The 26,649-nt window shown below is 45.6% G+C and overlaps 1 protein-coding gene across 1 annotated transcript in view; it reads right to left on the bottom strand.

Annotated features, from left to right (window-relative positions):
* Nucleotides 1-617: 617 nt before the first annotated feature.
* Znf407 (zinc finger protein 407) overlaps nucleotides 618-26,649 on the bottom strand; it is a 371,415-nt gene continuing 345,383 nt past the window's right edge. Inside the window, exon 10 of the mRNA XM_041640811.1 lies at nucleotides 618-3,006. Coding sequence (XP_041496745.1) covers nucleotides 1,667-3,006 — 1,340 coding nt within the window. The 3' untranslated portion in view covers nucleotides 618-1,666. The remainder of the gene's footprint in view (nucleotides 3,007-26,649) is intronic.

The following is a 26,649-nucleotide window of genomic DNA, read 5'->3' as shown; positions in this document are numbered from 1 at the left end:
GGAATTAGCATTGAGCCTCAGGACTGCAGGGCCCTGTGCCAAGGGGGGAGGCGATCAAGAAGAAAGATCTCCACTGGAAAACACCCCGCCCCCTTTTGTAACACGTACGAGGAGCCTGGAGAGGCCATCACTTTGTAAAGGTCACCTCTATCCTGCTAACAAACAGGAGTTGATCTTGTCACTGTTTGGCAAAGACACTGTTGAAGAGGAGTTGAGGAGCCCTGCCATTTTTAGGAAACAGGAGTAGTCACACTTGGCTAATTACGAGCCAGAGTCAAAGCTTAAGTTTTACCTTTCCTTATTACTTTGCCTGGAGGGCGGCTGCCTGTGGGCAGCTGGCTCAGGGATGGACACAACTCAAGGCGAAGAAACCAGGAGGTGGGAGGCCAGGCCCTGGGGGTACGCTCTCTTGTGGCCTTAGGAGGGATTTAAATGACTCTTGTACTGACAGAGAGCCTGGCTTCCTGTCCCTGACCCTGGTAGACTGTGTCATGGCACTGGCTGAGGAGCAGTCTGCTATATACGAAACACTTACAACAGAGATGAAGGAACTGCCTTGGCGGGCTGGCCAGCATGGCCACTGCAGGCGTGGCCTTGACTCAGAGAACATCATCACCTTTAGTTTAATGCTATAATTTTATTTCAAAGAAAACAACAAAAACAATTTTGCCTCTGAGGAAAGGGGTTATTTTACAATTTTGAAAAAAAAAAATAAAAAAGCATTGGAATCAAGAAATTAGCGGAACACAACCCTGCATCCAGCTCTTACAGTGAATCTACCATGAAGCAGGCAGGGAGGGGGCAGAGGGTGGGTGTCGACCGTAATGTTTGCCATCGGCCTTCCCACTCTCAGAAAGTCACAAATAAATTCTGGAAAAAACGGTACTGATGCAAACAAATATTTGTTATAAAAAGCAATGAGCAATATTTTCCACAGTAGACATTTCATGTACAGACGTTATGACATGGAATTCAGGATGAGAATCAATTATCTTAACCAAGGTGGATTTTAACTCAATAAAAATTTCAAGACTTTTTTCAAACCACAAATGAAAGATTTCTCTTGTGCAGAATGATCACGGCAAAGGAAACACCTAACATGTTTGCAGGGAGGAATTTATACAGAAAATGAACTAACAGGCTTCCTTTGGTCTGGGAACACCAGTATCTTAAACTTAATAACAATAAAAGAACAATGTGTTCACTGCTTCAAGATGCAGTCTTTGTAGCTCCGATTTTTAACCGGAGGTGGAGGGAGATGACAGAGCTGCATGGGCAGCGGCAGTCGTGCGGATGGCCTGAGGCGAGAGACATTTCCTGTTCCCATCAGGGGACACCATCTTCTGTCTTCTGATGACTTAAAAGGGAACAAGTATGGAAGTAAAACCAGGGCAAACTGCTTCTCACCACAGTGGTGCTGGAGGGGCAGGGCCATGAGCAGAGGGCCTGGGACCAGCTCTATGGCACAGGGTTCATCCTGCCTACCGACTCTTCTTAGGTTGCTGGGCAACCTAGGTGTAGGCGTGGTTCTGTGTTCCCCTGCTGAAGGCCTGCTCAGCACACCTCCAAAGCAAGGAAGCAAGTGTCACAAGCAAAGCTGGGTGGCCTCTACGCCGGCCAGAGCAGGTCTTTGCACACTGCCCTGTACCTAGCATGGAGGCCTGCCTCATGCTTCTTGGAGCTCACTGTTTTCTCTTTGGCTCTGGATCACTGTGGCTGCTGGGGAGCCATCCTGGGTATAGATGACCATGCTGGTCAACTGTTCCGTGCTGCTTGTGCCCACAGCCTCAGCACCGAGGGCAGCCCCCGCCTGCAGGATCTCTGGAGCACTGGCTGTCTCTATCAGTGTGTGGGAGTAAACCCCTGTGTCCTCCTGCACGCCCGGAGGCAACTCTGTTACAATGTAGTGGGTGGCTCCCTCAGGGAAGCTGCTGCTGGATTCGCGGACCATGGCTTGGACCAGCTCTTCCGTCACAATGATCTGTGAGATCTCCCTTTCTGACTCTACCAGGTCCGCGTGCTCAGGGGGCACCCGTAAGCCATGGGTCTCAGCATCCTGCATGATGAACTGGGAGCCTTCTGCAGCCACCATGTGGACAGCGCCCTCCTCGTTCACGATGACCTGGGTCACGCCATCCTTCATCAGCTGGCTGGCGGCACCTGTGTCACACACAGCAAACTGGAGGACTCCCTGAACCATTTTCTTGAAGGCCACCTGGGCTCGTTCCTGAGACGTGATGATGGCCGAGGGCCGGACAACCTGCGTCAGTACTTCCATGGCTGCTGGGCTCTCTTGACCATCCTGGAACAGCAGAGTCTCTGCAGCCTCTGTGTCGGCATGAGCATGGGCTGGTTCCTGGCCGGGCAGCTGGATCAGCACGTCCTTGTGGCAGGGCCTGCCCTTTTCCTCATGCCCTGCTCTGTGCTCCACCTCTCCCAACTCAGTGACCGCACACAGCAGTGCATCTAAGGCTGAGGAGGTGTCTGCTGGAGGGACCGCAGCCTCAGAGACACTCAGCATCTCCTGCTTGGTGACCTGCTGTATCACAGCTCCACCTGGACTGTGGTCCTCATCCACACTGGGACTCTCCACAGAACCCCCCATGACAACCACCTGGGTGGCTCCATCAGCCAGCTGCTCCGGGAGGATAGGCCCAGGTACCACACTGCCCACGTGAGACCCATTCTGACTCGTGGCAATGACCTGCCCGTGTTCTGTGATGTGGACCACCCTGGCCACCTGGCCCGCCATGGCCAGGGTCTGCAGTGTGGCCGCAGCTGTCTCCTCCACAGAGGCGTCCAGGGCGAACTCCCCATCATAGCCCTGGATGATGATGACCTGCTGGACCTGTTCTGGCGGGGACGCCTGCCTCTTGCTGCCTCTCAGGGACTTCTCCTTGACAGGTGATTCCTCCACCAGGGTGGCTGCAGTGAAGGGGCTGTCCGTCTCCACAAAGGTGGCTCCTTGTCCTTTCAGGCGGCACTCGTAGGACTTGGACACAATGCCTGTAGGAGACAGGGACCAGTTAGAATGTGGAAAGAGGACTTCAGGGTTCCAGTTAGACAGCTCTTCAGCAGCTGCCCTGAAGCCTCAGCGAAGCAAGTGCGGCCCTCCCTGCAGAGGCCAGGGGCTCCCCACTAGAATTAGCAGGTGGCTGCTCATCATGGGCCCTGTAAGGGGTGTTGTGAGACACACTCGTTCCATACTCATGTGACACGTGTGCAAACCCCAATTCTCTGCAGCAGTGTGCAGGGTCCGGGGTGGAATGCAGACAGCCTCTTCAGGATGGTGGTTAATACTGTCAACTCAACAGCGTCTGGAATTAGCTAGACCTGGGCCTCTAGACATGCCTCTGACTATGTGAATGAGGCTTGCCTCTGAGTATGTCCGCGAAGGATTATTAGCTGAGGTGGAAGACCCAGCTTAGTGGTAGAGGGCGCCATCCATGGGCTGGAGGCCTGGGCTAAATGAAGAGGAGAAAGGGAACTGAGCACCGAATACACTGCTTGGCTTCTAACTGTGGTTGCGGTGCCTGGGGGCTGCAAACCCTGCCACCGTGGACTGCATCTCTTTTCAGTGGCTTCAGACACTGTCACAGCGGCGAGAAAATTGCTACATATGCTTCCTCTCACCTCCACCAGCAAAGACAACGAGAAGAGCCAGCCGGGAACCGGCAGTAGGCTCTGTTAATCCAAGGAAAACCTGTTCTTAACGTCAAACTATCAAGTACTTGTTACTATCAAGTATTTGTTTAATTGATAAGGATAATAAAAGTTTTACACATTAAATTTTAAAAGTGTCACTAATGCACCTGTAAGAGTGCACAGCAACAAATATTTACTAAAGCAAAGTTAGAGGCAGCTCAGGGTGGTTCTGCGGAGCAGTATGGGCTAGCAGTGTGTCAGTCCACAGCACAGAAATACAAACAAAAGGCCTGGGCACTTGGAGTCTGGAAGATCTCTGCAAGCAGGCCTGAAGGGCAGGCTTTGGGGCCCAGAGAACAGCCCGTTCCAGCCGTACAGTTTAGGTGCTCCATTGGAAAAGGAGACATACAGACATCAAAGCTGTGCCTGCTGATACACCCACGGTGGCTCCGACACTGTGGAAGAGGACAAGCAAAGCTGAAGAGACGCAGAAACCACACACTCAGGCTGCAGGACGGTACTGAGGGGAAGGGGCTGCTAAAGAGCCATGACCTGGCCCGCAGAGCACGGTGAGGACAGCGTGGTCCAGGGGATGAGAGCAGAGGCTGTGGCATCCTCACACACCCCACCTAGGGCACTTGTGCAGAGAAAGCTGCTGACTTCTTTACTGTGACACAGGGACAACAGTGCAGGCTTTCCCATGCCAACCTAAAGTTCCTTTCAGTGAGAGCACTGTGACTGACCCTTGAGAGGGCTGCTCTGCTTTGGGGATGAGGAGAGAACAGGAAGGAACCATGGGGAGAGGCTCCCGGGGAAGCCTGGCATTCACCTGGCCTGGGGCTATTAGCAGGCAGACAGGAGGGGCTACTTCTGCCCTGCCATGCACCCAGCCAGCCACAAGCCCATGGGTCCATGGGTGAGCTGCTTGCCCAGGAAGTTGGGGTGGATGAGCCCTGACAGGACTGGCCTGTCTTAGAAGAGAAACCTTTGAGCACAGATGGGAGGAAAGAGAGGCCAGAGAGAGTGGGTGGATGTAAGGGCCTGCAGCCAGGATGGATGTGGGGGGCCCACTTCATAACCGCATCGAGGAGTCTGTAACTCAACAAGGTGAGAAAGGATGGAAACTGTATGCCTCATTTTCATCAAGTAGAGAATGATTCTAATTAGAGTTCTTGTTTTCTTCAGATCCTAGCTTTTCTATCAATTTAAAAGTGTTTTATTGTCACCACCTCTCTACTCACATCTGTGTTCAAGAGCATCTGCAGTTCAGACACATCTTACACTCTCATTGACATGTTCTGTTTTGTTTTTTTTTTTAAACTATGTGTTATATCCTTACCAAGAGGGTAAGGGGTTACTAAGAATTATAGTTCACTATTGCTGGCGTCCAGTAAAGACAGCAGTTTTGCTAACCGCCTTGGTCTGGGCGCAGGCTCCAGACTGGGCCTTTGGGTTCTGACTGCTAAGAGGACACACCAGGCCGATTCTCAGACTACAGGACAATTGTCCTGGACCTGGAATTATTCGCTGGTTCCTAATGCTATTTTGCCTTTGTTAGGAAACTCTCTATGCTGTGGACCTAAGAAGAGTTATGAAGTCACGAAATCTTAGCTCAGGAAAAGACAAGCACCAACCTGACCAGCTCCACTCCCAGGAGCTCCTTCATGCTCACTGGTGACTATGGGATGCATGCTAGGGATGCTGGTCAGCCTGGTGCAGTAGGGAACGTCAGGAGACGGACCTCGGTATCCCCCTTGGTTGTCCATGCCCGTGAGCCTTGTCAAAGGACAGCACACCTGCAGTGTGCCCACCCTTCTTCTCTCACTCACTCCCCTGTGGGGATGGAGCACCAGCTGGAGCACTAGGGCAGGCCGTGACCTGACCTGCCTCCACTGGCATACATTTTGGAGAGTAGCTGCAGGCCCGCAGGCCCAGCTGGTGCCCTGGGTTTTCACCTGGGGATCTGGAATACCTCCTACAGGACCCTGAAGGACACTGCTCAGCAACCTGCTTGTAGCTGTGAGGTCCTATTGCCACCTGGTCTTCTTACTTTTCAGAAAGCAAAGCTCTCATTTGCCGGGACACAGGGATCTGGATAGTAAGTGTGAGGTGGAAAAGCCTAAGCACCCCGGGAGAACCGGCTCAATCAGGCCTGCACGGCTCCACCTGCCCTGTCAGACTGAGGAGTGCCACGCATCTGTGCCTGGGTCTGGGTTGGCCCGGCTCCTGATCAGCCTGTCTGTCATCACTGGATCGTCCCGTCCTCATCTGGGTCTGTCAGGTTCTCTTTTGCAATTTCCTAACCGAGCTCTAACTTTTCGGCTCAGGATGTGGTATTTTGCTTGCCTTCCTAAATTGTGATTTTGATTTGTTTTTGCTTGTTTTAATTTCAAGGTCACACACAGTGTAATTCAGAGGGAAAGCAGGGAGTGACAAAGAGAATGTTGCACTCAACTTGCCTTGCCCCAGTGATTACCAAAGAGGGAATACTGCCATTGCCGAGACAACCAGGAGAAACCAAGCTGGGGGAATAAGCAACACCCTGTTCTCAGGATGTGAGCAAGGTCACACTGCACCTCAGCAAAGCCTCCTCACTGGCAACTGAAGGGAATGTCTTGGGCACAGAGCAATCCTCTACATCCCTCGCAGCACTGATAATGACCAATTCTGAACAACTTGCTCAGCTTATTTGAATCCAGAAACGGGTTACGCTCCTTCCAGACCATTAGAGTAAACTGCGTGGGTAAATACTGCTGTCAGTTGGGTCTGTGATGAAGCTTAAGCCACCAACATCTTAACCTCAGGCAGAATGGCCCCCGGGCTAGTCCATCATAGTTCATAAATGTGAGCACAAGTCCGTCTTTTGATTCAGCAATTTAATAACTTCGAGTGCTGTCAGTACCGCTTTGAAAAATAGCACCTATAAAATGTAACAGCCTCAGATTGAAAAAGATTCACCCATCGAAGACTCTTCCATTTCAACCATAATGAATTAATGTGGAGCGATGCAGTTCAAGTGTCGTTTACACGAATGGGAATCTCTACCGTAACTTCAGGTTCCAACTAGGCTATGACCAAGAATGCACTGGGCACACATGCTCTTCCTAGTGAATATGGACGGTGAAACTGGCCACGTGACGGTCTCAGGAGTGGCCCTGGTGGACAGGGCACTGTTCAGGCTTTATCCTAGATGGCCTAGTTACTGCTGGAGCTCCAGCAAGACCGAAGATCTGTAACAGCCTGGGCATGGCCAGCCAGCATTGGTTTTAAAAGACACTGCTGACTTTCAGAGGGACGTCAGTATCAGAGCCCCTACACCTAGTCCTCGGACCTGTTCTCACGGGAGACAGTTGCGCAGAGATTGGAGTGGAGCTAAGAGGTGGCCCTGTTCGTGGTTATGAGGCCGCTTTACTGCGTCCATGAGTAGAGATGACACCCACGTCTAAATGTGTGGAAGAAGTACCAGCTCAGCTGCTAAGAAAGATTAGGGCTTTTTTTTTTTTTTTTTTTTTGCTTAGAACCTGTTTTCCAGGAAGTGTTTTGGGCTGAGCCTTGTTTCCCTAGAGCACAGCAACAAAACGGTGCGCCCTCTGGAAGACAAGGCTCCAGAGATGCAGACAATGCAAGGTGGAAGGTGGTACCTCCCAGTCCATGCTGGAGGGCTGCCCCCTCCGGCCGCTCTGGGCATCAGGGGAGCTACTATGCACCTGACCCTTCCTTTGTGTGTGATATTCCAAGCTTACTGTCATCATTTCCCCCACAGAATAAATACCTTATGCTTTTGTTAAGCTTACATTTAATTAAAATGTACAGAATTTGTGCAGTAAACTCAAATGAAACAAATAAAACAAGGGCCCCCTCTCTTGAAGGCATACGTTGTGAATGAAAAATGTCATTACAGACTAAAAAATTTTGCAGTAAACAGGGCCTACAGAGAGAAGTTTCCCCTGTAATGACATCCATAAAATACACAAATGGCACTTTTAGTACCATCCTGAATATGGCATTTTCTGTGCTCTACACACAATCTAAATGGTTTGATCATAGAGCATAATACTCCATTGGGTTTATAGAACAATCAATGTTCCATAAAATGATGTATTTATCCAATAGTAGGCTCAGCAGTTACTGGTCTATGACATTGTAGGACACAGGCCTGGGCTCCTCTCAGCACACATGCTGGCTGTAAAACTTATCTAACACCACTTCAACAACTTCAGCTCATCTGTGGCAAGTAATTTGTGGAAGCCTCAGCTTGGCTTAAAAAAAACTTGTAATAAAAATTCATAGAATTTTCAGGAGAATGAAGGCTGATGACAATAGAAAGGTCACATTGTGTCTGCACTAGAGGGGTCAAAGGTTGTTGGCGGTTCTAAAACTGAAAGTAGATTTCATGCATCGTGTAGCAGATAAAGATGGCATTAAAAAGACATGTCGTGGGGTGAGCTGCCTAGCGCCTGTGAGAGTGGTGTTAATATCCTATGTAAACCGCTCTGCAGCTACGAGCCAGCGTTTACTTCACACTAAACGTTTATGTGCTGCTCGGATAGACTGCGGGTTCTGTGGTGTGGAGTCTGTGTTTTGGTTAAGTCACTAAACCCTGAAAATGCTGGGCTGCTCCAGTGTCATAATTAAAGCGCCTTCGATATAAAGCGATCCAAAAAATAATACTTTTCATATAAAAATTTGGGGCACACATGACACTGTGATTCTTAAGCCATGTATAATTTTTCCTGACTTCCATTTTAAGATGTAATTTTAAAAGGAATGTTAAAAAAATCATACTTAATGTCTATTAAAATGAAACAATATTAACAGATTATGCTAATAAATTAGAGCCATATTTTAATGTCACAAAAGCTTATAACTTTCTCAAGTGAAAGCAGGAGAAATGACAAATTAAAATTCAGTGAAATATAACCTTTTAGAAGTTTAGAGCAGGGAATACATTATTCTCACAATAGCAGTCAGCAATAGTTTAGCCAGTCAATGTCGATAATTGCTCCGTAATTTATTCATCTTAAAGACAGCAACAATCCCTGGCATCGTGCAGGGTGCCCGCCCGCTTCCAACCTGCTTTAGAGTGAGAGCTTTCCGAGCAACCTGGTCCAGTCCACACGGGGAGGGGCTTCCCACACCACACACACACACACACACACACACACACACACACACACCACACACACACGCCACTCTTGTCGGAAACCCCGGTCCAGTGCAGTGTAGGACTTGTCTGGGATTAAAAAAGAGCAAGTGTCTGGAAGAATGATGAGGACGGGGGTGGGGTAAGCCTCTTGGACTTGTATACTAGTAAATAAGGCATAACTTTTTTTTTTTTTTGAGATTACAGGTTGTTCAGTATCTAATGCCCATTACCTCAAGCATTAGAAAATGCATTCTGACAAGTGTTATTATAATTTGCATAGAAAACAGAAACAGGCAGGATATTTGAGGCACAAAATTAAGAATTACTTTTAGCCTTTTATGTACTTGTTGAATATAAGCATCATAAGAGTGAGGCTGTCTCAGAGCACACGCGTGGTTGTTCTGAGCCTAAGGTAAGTCTCCGTGATGCAGCTCACCTAGGCATGCAGTACGTGCGTCACAGCAATGACCCCAGGGCATCTTGTCAAAATACTCAGTTACACCAGACATAGCCCTGCGCAGGGATACCCTAAGAACTGCAGTGGAAACCAGCACAAGTCCCCTCCCTCCCCATTTGATGAAGGTCTCTGCTTCCCAAGAGTCAAAAGAAATTATTATCATATAAAAAATTAGCGGAAATCAAGCCACTGGGAAGCTCTTCACACATTAGGTCAGACACACAAACTCTGTAGATGCACCATGAAAGTCTGGGTCCACATAAAGAACCAGGGCAGCCACTTAGACACCACACATTTTAACTCCTTTTTCTTAAGGACCACCAGTGTTGTGTTTCGCACTGGTAGTGACAGAGATGACTATGGAAGACCTCTGAAAAGAATTCTAAGATATCCAGAAAAAAAATGAAGAATAAATTTTATCTCAAGTTGGAAATATATACTTGTTCAGGTGTCTAACTTTACCACGAATAGTCTCTGTGGCCCAGGCATTTCCATGGGCACTGGAGAGTGACGAAGGATAAAAGACAATGTTTTACTTTAAAGAAATTCTGTATTATAGCAGACCCTTAGGTATATATTATCATTTTCATGCATGAAGATCTGGGAGTAATAGGAGCTGGGCACACAAATCTCACTCAGTGAGGTGAGAACGCGTCCTTTAAGGTTATCCTGCTAGGCTGTGGGTGGGGGTGAGGGAGGCAGTGGTTAACTGTTTCTCTGCTGAGCAGACTCCTGTGAGCTGCAGCAATACATCATGGGATGCCAACTATATAACTTAGGAAAGCCCACTCATGTGACAGAAACAGTGTCATCAGGTGTCGCAGAGTGATGGAATGGCACTTTACAGTTAGACTGTGAAGGGCTCTATCTTGTTATTTACTCATGAAGAGCACTTCCTAAAAACAGCCAGGAGATTCACCAGCAGCCTGCTCAAATGTCTCTAGTCCATTCGGATAAACCAAGGGAGAAGTAGTGGGGGAGCGGGGGAGCAGGCAGGAGAGGAAAAGAGGGGTGTCTATGTTTGCACTTGTACGGGGTGCCGCTCACATTCTAGACATGACTTTGGGTGCATGGGGCCAGAAGGCTGGTTGGGTGTTCTGCATCTCCTTCCTGGGCAGTCTCCCTGGGAACACACTCCCCAGGGGACTTAGGTTCACTTGCTCTTGCACACCATTACCTGGGGCAACATTCATGCCAGAAGCTGAGAACAGGAGGGCTCTCAGCTTTCTCCTCTTCCCACAAGGAAGCCAGAGGCCCCGAGGAAGGGCTGGAGAACGCTAGTCCTGCAGCGGGGACCTTTCTGAAGGCTTCCAGGTCCTTCCAGGTGGACAGCACCATCTGCTCGTGTAAGCCTGCCTGGGTTTGGCTTCTCTTAACTAGTACAGGCATTCTTTTTGCTTTATGAAATCAGGTAATTAAGAAGCTCAACGACCTTTTCCAAAATGTCCTCTGACAGTTTATAAATGCTCAGTACAGATAACACAACATCGGGAGACAAGACCTATTTTTCAAAAAGTTGTACACATTATACATACCTTAAAATTATGTAAATACAAAGCTTAGGCAGTGTGGCTGGAGGGCATGCCTCTCAGGCAGACTTTAGAGAGCTAACAAAGCAGAGCCAGCCGGTCTCCCTTTGTTTCCTGCAAGCTCTATGAGCAGATCCCACTCACTCTCCTAGTCGAGCCCTGTCTCCTCCACATTCTAGTACCGTGCTATCTTTCCCGAGGAAATGAGAGGAAATATACATTTGTCTTCATTGCAGACACTTTTGTATGAAGGTAAAAAGCAAACTGCTTCCCGGCAACAGCACAGAGGCACCATTAAAATCAAATTTACAGTAAACAGAACCTACAGCTGGGGTAGAACACTAACTGTTAGGATTTTAATTATCTGCAAAGCTCTTGGAGGTCGAACATCTGCTCCTACCCAAATGACAGCAGCTGCTTGTATACACTTAAGACAATGCGGGCTTCTTCCCTGCATCTTACAATGAGTCATATGGTCTTGGCACATGGCTGCTTTCTTGGTCTGGCTGGGTAAGGGAACTGAAGTGTCTTGGGGGAACAGTCCTGAAAAGTTTGATCCCACCTTAGGGAAGACATCCCAGCCTGCAGGACTGTTGAAGCAGCAGCAGAAGAGGCTGGGCATCAAGGGCTGGGGCACCATGGAAAGATGCCCATGTTGGAAACAGTGAGGAGGATGGACAGAGGGCATCAGTCCCTTCTGGCATCAACCACATGGCTGAGGGCCAGGTCAGCCCTATGGCTTGACTTGGGTGAAGCTCCTGCTGTTGTTCTGGCCTCCTGCATACACCGGCAGAGGTAGGGTCAGGACAGGCAGGTGCTGCCATGGTCAACATGGATAATGTTTCCTTTTCAACCAGTGGATGCTGAAATCTTGGTCTTTTAAAAAACCTTCTATGCTGCCTGGTGTGTAGATTAGGAGCTTTGGCATACAGAAGACATAAAGTCACCATCAGGATGCTGATTAAGTAACAGTGCTACAACTTGGGACCAGTAAATTATTGAGGGATGTAGGATGTAGGTGCTGGTCACACCTACATGTCCACTTGACACATCAGAAACTACACTGATAATTGAGAACTGTCCTTTCTTATGTGATCACACCTGGCTCGTCACAGAGCAAATTCCATGTTTCCAGGAGCCTAGAATGATTCCTGGATGTGATGAATGCTTCCTGCTTATTACAAAGGTGCAAGGACAGTACCTGGTAGGTGGTTTCTGTGCACACTAGAGGCCGGGCATCTTGTTTCCAAGAATACAGGGTGACTGTGTGCTTGAAGTTGAGTCTAGAGCATGAAAGAACTCTGAGGGAGACCAGGGGTGCTATGTGGAACCCTGCCTCTTGGGTTCCTAACTATCCTGGTGGAAGATCACTGCTGGGAAGGAATGAAGGATGGGATCTCACTAAATTCCCGTAGTTCTCCTAGGATCCTGGAGCTGGACCATGCCACCTGCCTCAGTGAAACTCTCCGACCAGTGACAGACAGGGCTGAGTCATGGGGCAAGTGGTTATAGCACATCATTTGCCTTGTGACTTGGGCTATCATGAGCTTGTTGTACATCCACAGCTGCCTGCTCTGAGTGGATTCTATTGGGATCACCAGTTATGGATTAGAAAGGCCTAAGAATGGGCTATCATCACACAGAAACAGCACTTCTGGGATCTGGCTGGAGTCTCTGTAAGCTGCTTGAGCAGTATGTGGGCACACTGTACCCATTAGTAGACATGCAAAGTCAGGCATTTAAAATGAATCCAAACAAAGATTTCTTTCAAAGGCCAAGCAAGCACTCTCTTTTAACAAAACTGCACAATTATCTACCGAGACACGAGGAGAGAATGCCATTTCCAGACAGCAGAGATGGATACTGAAAGATCAGAGTCATCAAGAATGATAATAGAAGATTATTTTTTATTTAGATTTCACCAAGACAGAAAGAATACTAAACAAGGTCAGACCTTCGGTGGAGTTCAAAGACAGCATGGAAACAAAGAAGGTTTATTAAATTCTAAGTCACCCAGTAATACTGTTCTTCAACTCTACATCTGCTACGGTTTTAGTTTCCTTTATATTACTAACTTAAATTTTCTTGGAGAATAATCTTAACTATTCAACAAACACCAATACTAACAGTCTACTATATCGGCAAGCCAAATCTGAACTACAAAAACTCTGGTGTGTAATAAATTAATAATCTACTAGAAAGAATAACCTACACCTTCTAGGGCAGGCACCAGGAAGCACCACAGAAACCCCGCAGCTTAAAGGATGAGTAAGAATAAGTAGTGGAGAAAATCCTATACTGAGTAGATGACAACCCTGTAAGCAGTCTGGCTTGGCTGAAAGGTTGGAAGGCAGGAATCGGGAGGGAAGAGGTGGGAACTATTAGGTTATGCAATACTGAGGGCGGGGCTTGAATTTAGGAATCAGTAGTCACTAGGGAGCATGAAGAGATCTAAGCAAGGAGGCACAATTACAGCTGTGCTAAGAGAAGGGAACTGTGAGGATGCGGCAGGGTCCCTTCTAGCGATGCACTGAGGGCTGAGCTTAAACTCAGGAGCTCTTGCAGCTGCAAAGGTGAAAGAGAATTAAGAGATTAAGGACGCTTTAGCTTCCTTGTTTCTTGAAGTCCTGTAGGCAAGCCACTCTCCCTGCGAGCTCTCATCACACCTCCTCAGAATATAAGCTCCCCAAAAGAAGGAACCCAGATTGTTGTGCAAGCACTTGGCACAATCTATGGCACACTGCATTTAAATATGGGTAGATCAGAGGCCACAGTGGAAGAGCTATGACCTTAGCCATGGAAGGGTGGAGAAAGTTGGGCTACTACGTAGTGGAGGACAGAGCCCAAGAAGAAGATTGGGTGCTGCTTGAGACACTCAGCTTACAAGGACGACGGAGCCAAACTTTGACCCACCTTTTCCGAGGGCGGCGGAGGTTGAGGACAGTGGGGAGGAAGAAGAAAGACAATGTGCTAATATGCCGAAGGCCTGAAGCTGCTGGGAGGAGGAAGAAGCTGCTGGTATCATGTCAGAGTCCTAGGCATCCCTGTGGTAGCTTCAGTCCCCACCCATCCATTCTCTCTGTCCACTGTCCGGGTGGAGTTAGAGGCCCTCCTGTACTATCTAACAGATTCAAGGCCACTGTAGGCTGTGTGACACCCTGCCTCCTGGAGCACAAGGACTTATGTTCCTCTTAGCTCTCTTCTGAAAGCTAGAACAGTGCCACCCAGAATTTGTACATCTGCAGGGATGGCACCACACAGTGATGCCCATGTGGCTAGGTATAACAGAATGTCAGTGGTTCCACTCCCAGCCGCACACCCATGGCAGCCTTGGGTTTATGTCCAAATGCAAAGAAACATCCAATTTAACATTTACATTTTCAGGAGTAAGGACTGTACAAAAAATGCCATTTTCTAAGTACCTACAAATAGTATACTCTCATGGCTTGTAATATCAAATGAAATAAACATATAAAAATTCATGAAAAATATCTCGGTAGGGTTTTTGAAAAATCATGGAGGACTTACCAGAGTTGATGAGAAAGGCTTGCATTACTGTCCACCTGGAGCAATGCTTGCTTTCTGTGGGAGAGCCGGGGTCGGGGGGGCGGGCTGTCTAGTCAGCTCTGGGGCTGGGACAAGGCTGGGCTTTGTGAGAAACCGCACCGTTGGCTATTACCAGAACACACATGGTGCTACTAGTTAGCTAGGAGCTGTGGTCACCCACACAGTGAGGTGGGGGTGGCGAGCAAAGAACAGGATTGAGGAAGAGACTTCAAAGACATGAACAACTGAAGACTTGGGGCCAAGCAAGGAGACTGGGAAGTCAAGACATGCGTCACGGGAGGCAAAGAGACAGTGACAACCAACTTGAAATGTCAAAACAACAACAACAACAACAACAACAAAAACCCAGGAAGACAGACAGTAGACTACTTCTGGGAGGCTCCTACACTATTACAAAGACCACAACACTCATCACTCAGGAGGGTGCTCTTGAGAACCCAGGGAGTGGGGGAAGCATCCAGACCCACAGATGATGAATGAAGGCCTTTTACCAGTAAGAGAAGCCACCGCGAGGACAGTATGGCACCAGTGCTGAGCTGGTCACTGCCCTTTATGACACATGGTGAGTGAGCTGTGAATATTCACATATGTCCCATTTTACATAAAATCAGAAGACAGGCAATCTGATTATTGGCTTCATTAACAGAAGCAAACGATGGGTTGGGAGCCTGGAATGATGTTCTCCAAATTGTGGGAACTCCCCTGTTTACCTTCATTTCTGTTCACTTGTAAAGAATGTCAAACATTTTGCTGAACAAAAATGCTCTGTTCTTTCCTGGAGTAGCAAGGCAATCAGAATGACAGTGCTGAATTACTTCCTCATTTGCTGGTTGAAAGAAACTCAAAGCAGAATTGCCAAAGGGCAAAACAGAGAGTGACACTATATATCTCAGTTTTTCTATGTGTCCATTTGATTACTGGGTTTGCATGTCTGCATTATCCTGGAGATCTAACAGTTATCTAACTTAATTTACAGAGTGCCGAGCTAGGAATAGGGACCAAGTTTTGGAAAGTATCATTAAGATACTATGGTATATTTGGGAGACAAATGCCTAATTCCCACAGAATGCCCTGCTTCCAGAGAAGGGAGGGAAAAGGGGGAGAAGAGGGGGCCTAAAAAATATCAAAAGTACTGGACTAAATCTACACTGATATCCTTTGGGCATTCATTCTGAGGGGATAAGCCAAGAGAGATGCTGTATTCCACCTGTGACAGGTTCTGAGACTTTGTTCAAAGGAGGAAGGGTGACTTGGTGCTGATGATCACCGCTGGCTGCATGACTTCACGGGCTAACTATTTGTAACTATTTGACGGCAAGTAGATTGTCAGAAAACCTGAAATCTCCCCTGGAACTTCCAAACACACGACACCAGTGCCTGAGATGGCTTTGGGTCCTGCAGCTACTCGGCTTCCTGCACCCAGTTCTCAGTGTTTTCTGGGTGTGGCCAGGCCTTTCCAGCTGCACAACTCTGCACTACTGGCTAACGCTGACAAAGCCACTGGACGGGCAGCCAGAGGGACCCTGCAGTGTAAACAGTCCCGTTTGGCTAGGAAAGCAGAATTGAGAGCACAGACTCTTGCATACTGAATTTACCTCTACTTCCTCAACACAGCAGCCTTTACACTGTCTGGATCTCGAAATTAATGGGTTGATTGTAATATAAGAGCTCAAACGGATTTATAGTGACCACATTTAGCTGAGTGTGAGTTCACTAATGACTTCCTTCTGATCATCTGAATGGAAGTCCAGAAGCAGTAACAACAGCTAAGTCAAGGTTGGTTGTTTTGTCACACTGAAACTCTTTACATATTTAAAGATTGGGAAATGCTGAGAGGATGAAGAAACAGAGAGCGAGAGGAAAATGCAGTAGGTCCTGTAGATTCAGGGCTGGATACTTCTCATCAGAGTATATGCCTTCATCCTAATGCTGTTCATCTTCCATTTGGGATTCAAAACCAAGTCCCCGGTCTGAAAATCTCAGTTTCAGAGAAACCTGTGGAAGTTACTCAAGGTTCTTGGCATTAAGGTTTCCATTTTAAGAGAACAGGGTGAGTAAGAAATACTAGAACAGAGAGTGAACGGTGCAGCCGAGGGAGTGGAGAATGAGTGGATGCTGCGGACCGTGGCATTTAGCAAACAGTTCCACAAACAGCCTGGTGGAGAACAAGAGAGTGAGACAAAAAACTGTTTTGAGAGGCTGCCACAGATGGGCCTGGCATATTCTTGTTGCATTTTCAGGACCTTTAGCCTCATTTCCATTCTCTTAAGAAGAGTCTGTGTAGAAAACCAACACCTTGTCAACTGTTTTGGTGGATGCCCTAACTCAAGCTAAAAAGGATGTTTAAAGAGATAAGGTCAGTGCTTATAGATTATGTATACAATGTTAAGCTGAATGGTTCAGTTATTAACATGCATTTCAATCAAAATAAAAAATAACTTATTTTGAGTTGGAGAGAGATGGATTTTAAAAAGTTTCTGTTAAGGTGAATGTATCTACATAGGAATAATAGGAAAAAAGGGTAGATTATCTACTTTAACCTAAACAACAACAATATCTCAAAATATTTTACATTGTATGGGTTTTGGTATATTGATACAAATTTAAAGTTATTTTTGCTATACTATATGTATATTTCTACTCTAACTTGGGGTATTGCTATGCAATTCATTTAAAAATGTAATGTTTGATTGAAAATACAGGTTAGTACTTAGTCACCTATAATTAAACTTGTACTCAGTCATATTAGGTATGTTCTCAAAGTTAAACAGATATATTTAGATAGATATATATGTTCTTCAAACATACAGAATATGGCACTTAATATATTTAATAACCTAAGGTTGTTTTTATGACAGTGGGACATGTCTGCTCTTGACAGTATCAATTTACTTCAAAATATGATGGACACTGAAGAATCTCTGTATGGAGTTTGCTTTATTTATGGTAAAAGCTAGCCATTTGAACAAAACAAAACAAAAAAACTGCATTGTGTCCAAACTGGATTCGCAGAATGCAAAAAAAAGTTCCTTCCCAACTTTGTCAAGAAAAGGTAGAACAGTCCTTTAAAATGATCCTACTGCACGTACTAGCTTTGTGGGAGCCTAGGTAGTTTGGATGTTCACCTTACTAGACCTGGATGGAGGTGGGTGGTCCTTGGACTTCCCACAAGGGCAGGGAACCCTGATTGCTCTTTGGGCTGACGAGGGAGGGGAACTTGATTGGGGGAGGGGGAGGGAAATGGGAGGCGGTGGCGGGGAAGAGACAGAAATCTTTAATAAATAAATAAATTAAAAAAAATTTCTGATTCTCAAAAATGTCTGTCAGATATATTGGATCTGTAGCTCAAAGTTGGATGCCCAAAGTTATAGAAAAACTTTGAGTGACTGTCCAGGCAGCAAGATGTCCTGTAACAGTATTCTCTTCTGGGATTTTTGGTGGAGTTAAAGACTAAATAATTAAAGTTTGCCTTAGATATGATAAAAAGTAAATTAGGTATAAAACTCTGGACTCACAAAGATAGATAATGGAATATTTTCTCTAATTTTTGCCAAATGCAAATGGACTTGATACTGTAACTGTTATTCTTACCTGATAACTGTTTTTATTATACATAGTTTTACTATATTAAAGCTAAAACCTTTGTTCTTACTTAGACAAAAAGAGAGAAATGCTGTGGAATAATCCTTCTGCACACTGTGAAGATGTGTTGCTCTCGTTGTTAAGAATAAACAGATTGGCTGATGGCTAGGCTGGATTTTTCATGGCAGAGAGAATGCTGGGAAGAAAAGGGTGGAGTCTGAGGAGGAGTTGGGAGAAGATGTGGAGAGAAACAAGATGAACTTGCCATGTTAAAAAATGTACTGCCACATGGCAGAGCATATATAAAAAGAAAGTGTTAATTTAAAATGTAAGCATTAGTAACAAGCTTGAGCTATAGGCTGAGCATTTATAATTAATAATAAGTCTGTGTGGTTATTTGGGAACTGGTTGGTGGGACAGAAAAGGCCACTTACACATATACATACACACACACACATGTTGTACTTACTTCCCCTAGCTAGTACTCAAAACACGAATATGGAATGGGGTCAATGTCTCTCTTTCTCTCATACACACACACACACACGCTTCTACTTTTGAGTTGGAATATATTTCATTTCTCATCCAAACATATCATTGACTTACTTATTTTTATAGAGATATCCTTGAAGAAATTCTTTGCTGAAATGGAATTTGAAAACTTAGTGATGAGTGTAGCCACAGCTGGTGGGGAGTGCCCAGCAGAAGTCTGGTGAGTAACTAGGCAACTGCTAGTCTCTGCCTGAAATGCCAGGTCTATGGTGGTCTCTAACAGGAAGAGATTCTTAAGTTACATGGAACAACAATAATTTTGTTTTAATAAACCACTTATCCAGCATCATGACCCTATCATGAGAATCGCGTTATCTATGGCAGATTATGAGATTTAGTGAAGGGCCATCCAAAGTTGGGTCCATTTCCTGATCAGAAGCATCACCCAATGTTGTCCTAACACTGGGAGAATGGCAGAAAGGCGAGGGCAGAAGAAAACACCAGGTCAGCTCCAGCTTGAGTGAGGAATGCACCAAACAGCGGAATCCAGGAGCAACATAGCGCCTTCAGCACATCTTGTTTAGAAACAGAGCTGTCAATGAGCAGGCTCTGCGGGCCTTGTCTCTTTACTAACGAAAACAATGAACCCACAAGGCTTCATATAAACAAGTTTTGCCCCCAATGGAATATGACTTTCTCTGCCTCAATGGAGAGGGAGGAGATCACCTGCTCTTAACACTTCCGAGAAGGCCAAGACCTCTTTCTTTGCTAGATGGTTTTAGTGTTGTGTTCTCTTTAGCCTCAGAGTTGACCTCATCCTCAGTATTTTTTTTTTTACATAATTACTTAGTAGATGCCAAAAGCTACAGGTCAAAATAACATATAACTATTCAATATGATGGTGTTTAGCAATAAAAAAAAAGCAGGCTGGTGAAAGGGCTCAGGCGGTAAAAAACACTGCCAGCCACCAGTTCAGTCCTTGTAACCAACACAGGGATAGGGGAGAACTGACTCCCTTAAGTTGTCTTCTGATCTCTACACATGTGCTGTGGCATGCTCATATCCTATCCCCCATTTCCTAAGCATGTGCACACACGCGCGCGCGCGCGCACACACACACACACACACACACACACACACACACACACACCCCGTAACTGAAATGTCTTTTAGGGGTTTGATCCTTGAAAGCTACCCACATAGACCTATATATACCTACATATACCCACATAGACAGCACTACATGAATACAAATATAGGCGGTGAGGGTAAGTGGGCCTAGCATGTTTAGAGACCATGGCGAAAAAGCACAAAGAGTTCAAGCGCATATTAAATTAGGAGGAAAAAGAGGTGGTCAGGGCAAGACAGGAGAAGCTGCAGGGGGAGAATGAACTTGAACATACTGCATCTATGCATAAAATTCTCAAAAAAAAAAAAAGGATACTAAGCGTTCCTCAAAGAGAAGGAGAAAGACTCCTGTTCCTGATCATCAAATGTCGCTGCTTGGTAAAGGCCTACATTTTAGGAACCCGCGCCTGCTGATCCAGCTACTGGACTTGTTACTAGGCATCAGTGGAGGAAAAGGGGGAGAAAGAAGAGGAGGGAGAAGGCAAGGAGCTCCACTGGCTGCACAAAGGGACCTGGGATGGCAATCAGGTTGTAAAAAAATCATCCTCATCCTCAAATAAACCACAAGCTCGTACAGGAAAGGGCCTCAGGGCCTGTGCAGCTCCACAGCACAGGGAGCATGTTTTAACTTACTCAGAGGAGGCACTTCTCCAAACATTAGAGCACTGCATGCATACACGCACACTAGGAAAGAAACTAACATCTACAGTCTCTAGAAATGCAGAGCAAAGTCACTATGAGCTACACAACCCAAGGACTGGGATTTGGCTAGAATTTAAGAAAGACAGTAACACTAAGTGCTGGAGAGGGCGTGGGGCACTGCTACTTTCACATATTACTGATGAGAATGCAAAGAGGCGCGATCACTTCTGGCAACAATTTGGCTATTTGCCACATCTTTCACAATAACCCTCCTAATGAAATAAAAACACTAGAGACCTGCACTAAACATCTGTAGTTTATAATCATTCCCAAGTAGAAAAACCAAAATGCCTACCACCAGCAGAACAGACAAAAACCAATACATCCATGCAATGGAATACTACGCAGTGATGATAGAGGCTCAACCACAGGAACGAATCTCAAAAGCATGTTGAATAAAAAGGCAGCACACTGTCAGTTCCGTTTACGAGCCATTCTGGAGGACACAAAGCAGAGTGCTAGGGAGTAGGGATAAGTCATGATGAAACAATGGGACTTTCTGATGGGACAATTTTTACTTGGTTGTAGAGATGGCAGAGATGGCCGCATGCGTGCACACTAGTCAAAACCACCGTTCTTAATCTGTGGATTCTCAGGACTCCAAGACACATCATGTCGGTTTTTTTTTTTTCTTTTTTCAAGACCGGGTTTCTCTGTAGTTTTGGAGCCTGTCCTGGAACTAGCTCTTGTAGACCAGGTTGGTCTCGAACTCTGCTTCCTGAGTGCTAGGATTAAAGGCGTGCGCCACCACCACCCGGCATGACTTCATTTTTTGAAATCACAAGATACCAAAATAATTTAATGACTTGGTTTTAGCATTCGACAAATCCCATCTGTTTAGTTTCCTTTCTATTTTACAGAGGCAATGTAGGCCTCATTGTTCAAATAATCCTCTGACGTTTAAGAAGCCCCCAAGTCATTAAGCTAAAGTATCATTTACTTTTAAGTTTTAGTTTTAATTGGTAATACAGAAATTCAAAGATTCTGAAATGTTCTGACACGATAAATATATGTGAATTGATGCGTGCGAGTAAGAGATGTAGCTGTCTGAAGCCAGGTGGTCTTTGTCAGCCAAGTACGGTGTTGTGCTTATGGGTGAAGCCAGAGGCTTCTTACTGCCATTTAGATATTCTGTCCATAACTGCTCTACCTCATTAAGCAAAGAACAACCTGCTAAGATTCATTCTGCTTTATAGGAAGACAGTAAACTGGCCTGTCTACCAGACGGCTGTAGCTGGGGTTAGTTAACGTTGTTCTTAACTGTCTGTCCTTCAGGAACACGGTAGCTCAACACTGCTTCCCGCTCAGTTACTTGCTGCTTGTTTGCTCTCTTGGTGTGTTTCAACACCAGCCAAACGTGAGAGACTCAAGTTCCTTACAAGGCCTCTAAGTCACGGCTAAAATGTCACCATGAAGGCAATTTGGGGGAGATTTGTTGTGGGGGAGGTGGGACGGGAACTTCAGGTTTTCTGTGGTCACGGCTATCTCCCTTTCTATTCCCTTATGAACACAGCAAGCCTCCTAACTGTTAATGGTTTAGCCCTTTCCCTAATCACATCTTTAGGCGGATTCTAAGTTCAGGCAGATCTGGGCTATGATGTGTAACTTCTTCAGGCTTGAAGGGTTGCAGTCTGTATGTCCACAATGAGGGCCATGGATGCCTTGCCAAACATCCCCAGCCTTAGGAGAGATACCATGAAGCAGCTCACGGCGTGTGCCTGTCTGGCTACAGAGCTCACTACACAGAACATGCTGCCAGTTTTCATTTTCTCTAGAAACACTTTTTCAAAGTAATTACAACGGAATAGGGCACCGTTCCTCCACGTGCATGCCCAGCATTTTCAGAGCTTCCTCCTCCTCACCATGCTCCATGGTCAGACTCCATGGTCTTAAGAAGGCTATATATAAATTACAGAGATGGCTCAGTGGTTAGGCGTGCTTGTTGCTCTTGCAGATAACATGACTTATTGATTCCCAGTTCCCATGTCAGGAACCTCACAACTTTCCGTAACTCCAGTTCCAGGGGATCTAATATCCTTTCTGGCCTCAGTGGGTATCACAGTCATGTGCATAAAATCCCCCTCCAAATGTGAGCTGAACAAGCCAATGAACATGGCAAACTGGATGGGAAAGCCTGTGAGGCCCCAGCTATGCAGAAAGAACTCTATGTAGCACTGTATACATGTAGACATGCAGCAACAATGAATGAACAACGGGTCATGAATTTGAAGGAGAGTGGAGAGGGGGATATGGGATGGTTGAAGGAAAGAAAGGGAGAAATGGAATGCTGCAACAATCTCAAAAATTAAAGAAGATTCAGAAAGAAAAAAAAGATAAAAACCACAACTACATATTAGAAACAATAGATTTATAGACTCAGTTACAGCAGCACCAATATAGGCCAATATAAATGATGCCGGTAGCACAGCAACTCTATGTTCTGATTGGCAAAGATGGTCTAGTAAATACACACAGTTAGCTACAAAATATTAAAGAGTTCATAATGCTGAAAGGCTTGATTATTCTCTGGTTCAAAACTAACTGTAGTCAACTCTTATCAACAAGAAGTAGAGACAAGGTACACTATCCACTCTGAACAAACTGATACGTTACTACGCAGCTAAATGTACAGAGCTACTTGGTGATATGGTACAAAGACAGAACTGTGCCTCCATGTGAACACAGATCAATATGTTACATAAGAAGCATGGATCTAACCTGCAGTCGCAGCCTCTCTACAACTCTCTCTACCAACACTGACGTCCAAAGCTTATGTCCTCCTCCTATTTCACTCTGAACTCCAGCCTGGGAAGAAGCCCGAGTCTAGCAGCACTTTAGGACATGATCTAAAAACAGCGTTAGTGGTATGGTTTGAGACTGAGTTGCTCCCCACAGTCTCATGTTTTGAAGGCATGGTCCCTAGCTGGAGACGTTAATTTGGAAAGTTCCCAGGACTAGGGATGCGCCTTTGAATGGGGTGACCAACCTTGGCTCTTGTCATTCATCCTGCTTCCTAGTTACACAGGGGCTGAGCTGCCTCTGCCACACTGCTGCAGACACTGAAGTCTCTGTCCCGCCCTTCTGGCCATCGAGGGCTGAAGCCCTGCAGGAGTCACTGCACTAAGGAAGGGCAGACACTCCTGAAGTTACCACATCCTTTCACACGCCTTCTGGGGAGACCAGACCCCCGGAGTCCGGAGGCAGACGCCAATGACGACAAAAGGTGCTCTGTTTATAGGAGCAGAGAAGCCAAATGCTGGCGGAGAGGAGCGCCCGGAGCCACAGGAGAGCCATCATTAAATCTTCTTTCACGTTCAGTCCTGCCTCATTGTGCACCACTCGTTCACCATGGCTTGAAACAACATTGGACCAAAAAAAGCCTCTAGGAAAATGTATAAAGTTGAGTCCTTTCTGACTACAATCTAGAAAATATGGCCTGCACTGATTGAAGTTAGCATCCGATGCTAAGTATTGGAGAAAAAAGAGACAAGAAACGGAAGGCAGGAATGAATGAATGAATGCATGGCCTTTGTGTTAAAAAAGTAGGAGATAATGTGCAAAACTCAAAACTTTCAAGTATTCATAAGATATTAAAAAATCATTTAAAACAAATGATTTGACAGCTGCAAATGCAGGATAACACCTAGTTGAATTATAGAAACAGTGTGGATAATTACTTTTTCCAAACGTGAGGCCCTGTGGACCAAGGTCCTGTCTGAATTTCCCTGCAGCACAGTTACAATGAGAGAGGACACATCCTGTCACCATATCAACCGCAGTCTCTTTATCATCCACACATCAGTCAGGATGATGAGAGATGTCCCCGAATCCTAGCAGTCTTCCTCTGAAGGACCTACATGTTAATTACTGCACTAATTGTGGTTTGTGAATAACCAAATGAAGTAAGCAGTCTTTTTGGTCTTCTAAACCGAAGACCAAAAAATACTGAAGTCGGCAGTGTACACTGACACGGAATAGGTTCAGAAGAAGTAAGGCAGGGGCTTTAAAAGACAAGCATCTGAAATAATTAGGGCTCCGCAAAGCAAAAAGAAATGCTATTTCTTAATGGCAAGTGCATTTAAACTGTTATCTGCAGATCTGAAGGTGAGCCTGCTTAATTCACTGCTGCTTCTTTTGTTATTAGGAAAACATAATTGTTCCAAATAATTAGCACTAGAGTACATCACAAGCTGACAACAAAATTATAGAAATCTTCATATTCAGATCCGTCTAGCTGGCTATTAGGAACAGTTTCTGATCATAACCCATTAGTTGAAGTGCCGTGAGTTCCTGATTGCCACCAAATAACCTCCGCTATCTGCCTAAGTTAACAGCCCCTATTTATCCAGAGTTTTCTTGACAGTAGAAATTGCTGAGGATTTTTACAGCTGCCACACAAAAGAACAGTATTCCACGTGTGCACTTGGAAACGAGGTGGTACAGTGATGGAAGGGTGGATTTAACTACACTGTTGACTGCTATCTTCTAAAGAAAACCCCTACAAAGCTACCTCTCCAGTGTTGCAAAGCAGTGGCATCAAACTGCTCTCCCACACTGGGGAGCGTGTGGAGTGCTGTGGCTCCCATGCTCGTCTTTTTGGACTTGTGTGTAACACTTCTCTTCTTCACAGCACATACTTTTCCTTGTTTTTTAGCACTTCATGATGGATACATTTTTACTGTTTTAAAACACATTCTTGTGAGCCTGCTCTCTCTCTCTTGCTAGCTAACCTGTTTTAAGTCAGCCAAGTAGCATTTTGAAAAGAGTAGGAGGAAAAAAAGACAAAAGAGCTTGGTTCTGTTTTAAAGATGAAACCAAATCGCCAGAGATCTCCTGTGGAAACACGCAAATCTGGGAACTTTCTGCTCTGCTGTGTTCCCACCTAGCTTCCCTAGTTTTATGGATAAGACAGCATGGGGCCAGTTCTGAGCAATCTGTAATCTCAGCATCACCCCTCAAGTCCTCTGGAAAGGCTTTAGCACACAGGCTGAGCTGAGGAGCCCACAGAGCTCTGCTGCAACCCGTGAGAGATAAGTTTGATTACTTTGGTAATTAATGATGCTGGAGAGTAATATGGATTTTCTGTTAGAATTTGAGTTTGAAGTTAATTAGTCTTCACATTATGATTTGCTGATTAATTATGGATATTTAGTTATAAAGAGGGATGTTAATTATTAATCTCAAAAAATCATCTAGTGTAATTAACTAAAACTTTGACATCAGTTAAAATTCCCTTCGAGTATAACTTCTAAAATTATCAATTACCAGTGAAGAGAGGAGTGTGCATGCCCCTGGGAAAGGGCCATGTTGTCTGCGCAGACAGAACACACACTGAATGGGATTGTCTGTGCTGCGTGGAGCCTGTAGTTTTCAGCACAGACTTGAGCTATGTCAAGGTGTGGCACTCATCCTTGGTGGCCAATCCTCTGTAAGAACTTTTGTCACAGAACAATGTATACACACCAAGTCCAGGGTACAGCCCACTTGGGTGGACTGCGACACACTGCCCAAGCCTGTGGCCTACCAGGCTCCCGGAGCTCCAAGGGCTTCGCTAGCTCCAAGCTGGAAGTGGCTGCAGCGCCGTGCTTGTCTCCCTATTTTTGGCAGCAGCAGCTTGGGGACTATCAAGACAATGCTGCGGCACAAGTGCTAATTAGTGCTTGGATTCACACAACTTAAGATCACCTTTGTGTTCACTTCTTCCCTTCATCTTCCCCCATAATCTGTCAGTAACACATCTTCACTACCAAAAAAGGGGAGGGTACGCGATTAGGAAAGAGGGTCAAACCCCAAGCGTCACCAGCACATCACTGTCCTGGAATTCCCTGTAACAGACTCTGAATAGGGGTCTGTTTACATTATCTCTAGATCATCTTGACAATATTTATTCTCTATTTACCTAAATGAGGCAATATGATGATATTTATTGCTCGGAATGGCTAAATATAGACTTTTCTTGAGCACGCAGTACCATGGTGGGAGGTTTTGCTCTAATCTACATCTTTAAACTGACAAGCTGGAGAATTCGTAATGAATGCCTCTTTTCATCTGGATGTCTGTGTGTATTTGACAGTATAAATATTTAGCAATATCGGAGTCAGCTTGTGATTTTACCCAGATGGACTGATTGATGCCTTGGCTCGACGCTGCCAAAGACTCTCCATGTAGTTATATAAGCAATTTCCCTCTTACTTCCTAAGAAGCAATTAGGTAGCCAAAGGCAGCAACCCCAAAATAGTGGAAATACTTCTTGTATCAGCTGACAACCCTGAGGGATAAATAAAATATGGTACTTAAATTATTACCGCTTTACTTTCCCGAGTCACGGGATTAAAGCTTTCACTTCCAAAGTACATATAAATTGCAGGGTTTCTTATGTCTGTAATTTGCAAGAATCTAAG

This window comes from Microtus oregoni, unplaced genomic scaffold (assembly GCF_018167655.1).
Source record: "Microtus oregoni isolate MIOR12 unplaced genomic scaffold, Mior012 000065F_ref0000479, whole genome shotgun sequence".
In the NCBI taxonomy this organism is placed as follows: Eukaryota; Metazoa; Chordata; class Mammalia; order Rodentia; family Cricetidae; genus Microtus; species Microtus oregoni.
The sequence above is the reverse complement of the archived record's forward strand: the minus strand, read 5'-3'. Positions and strand labels throughout refer to the sequence as shown.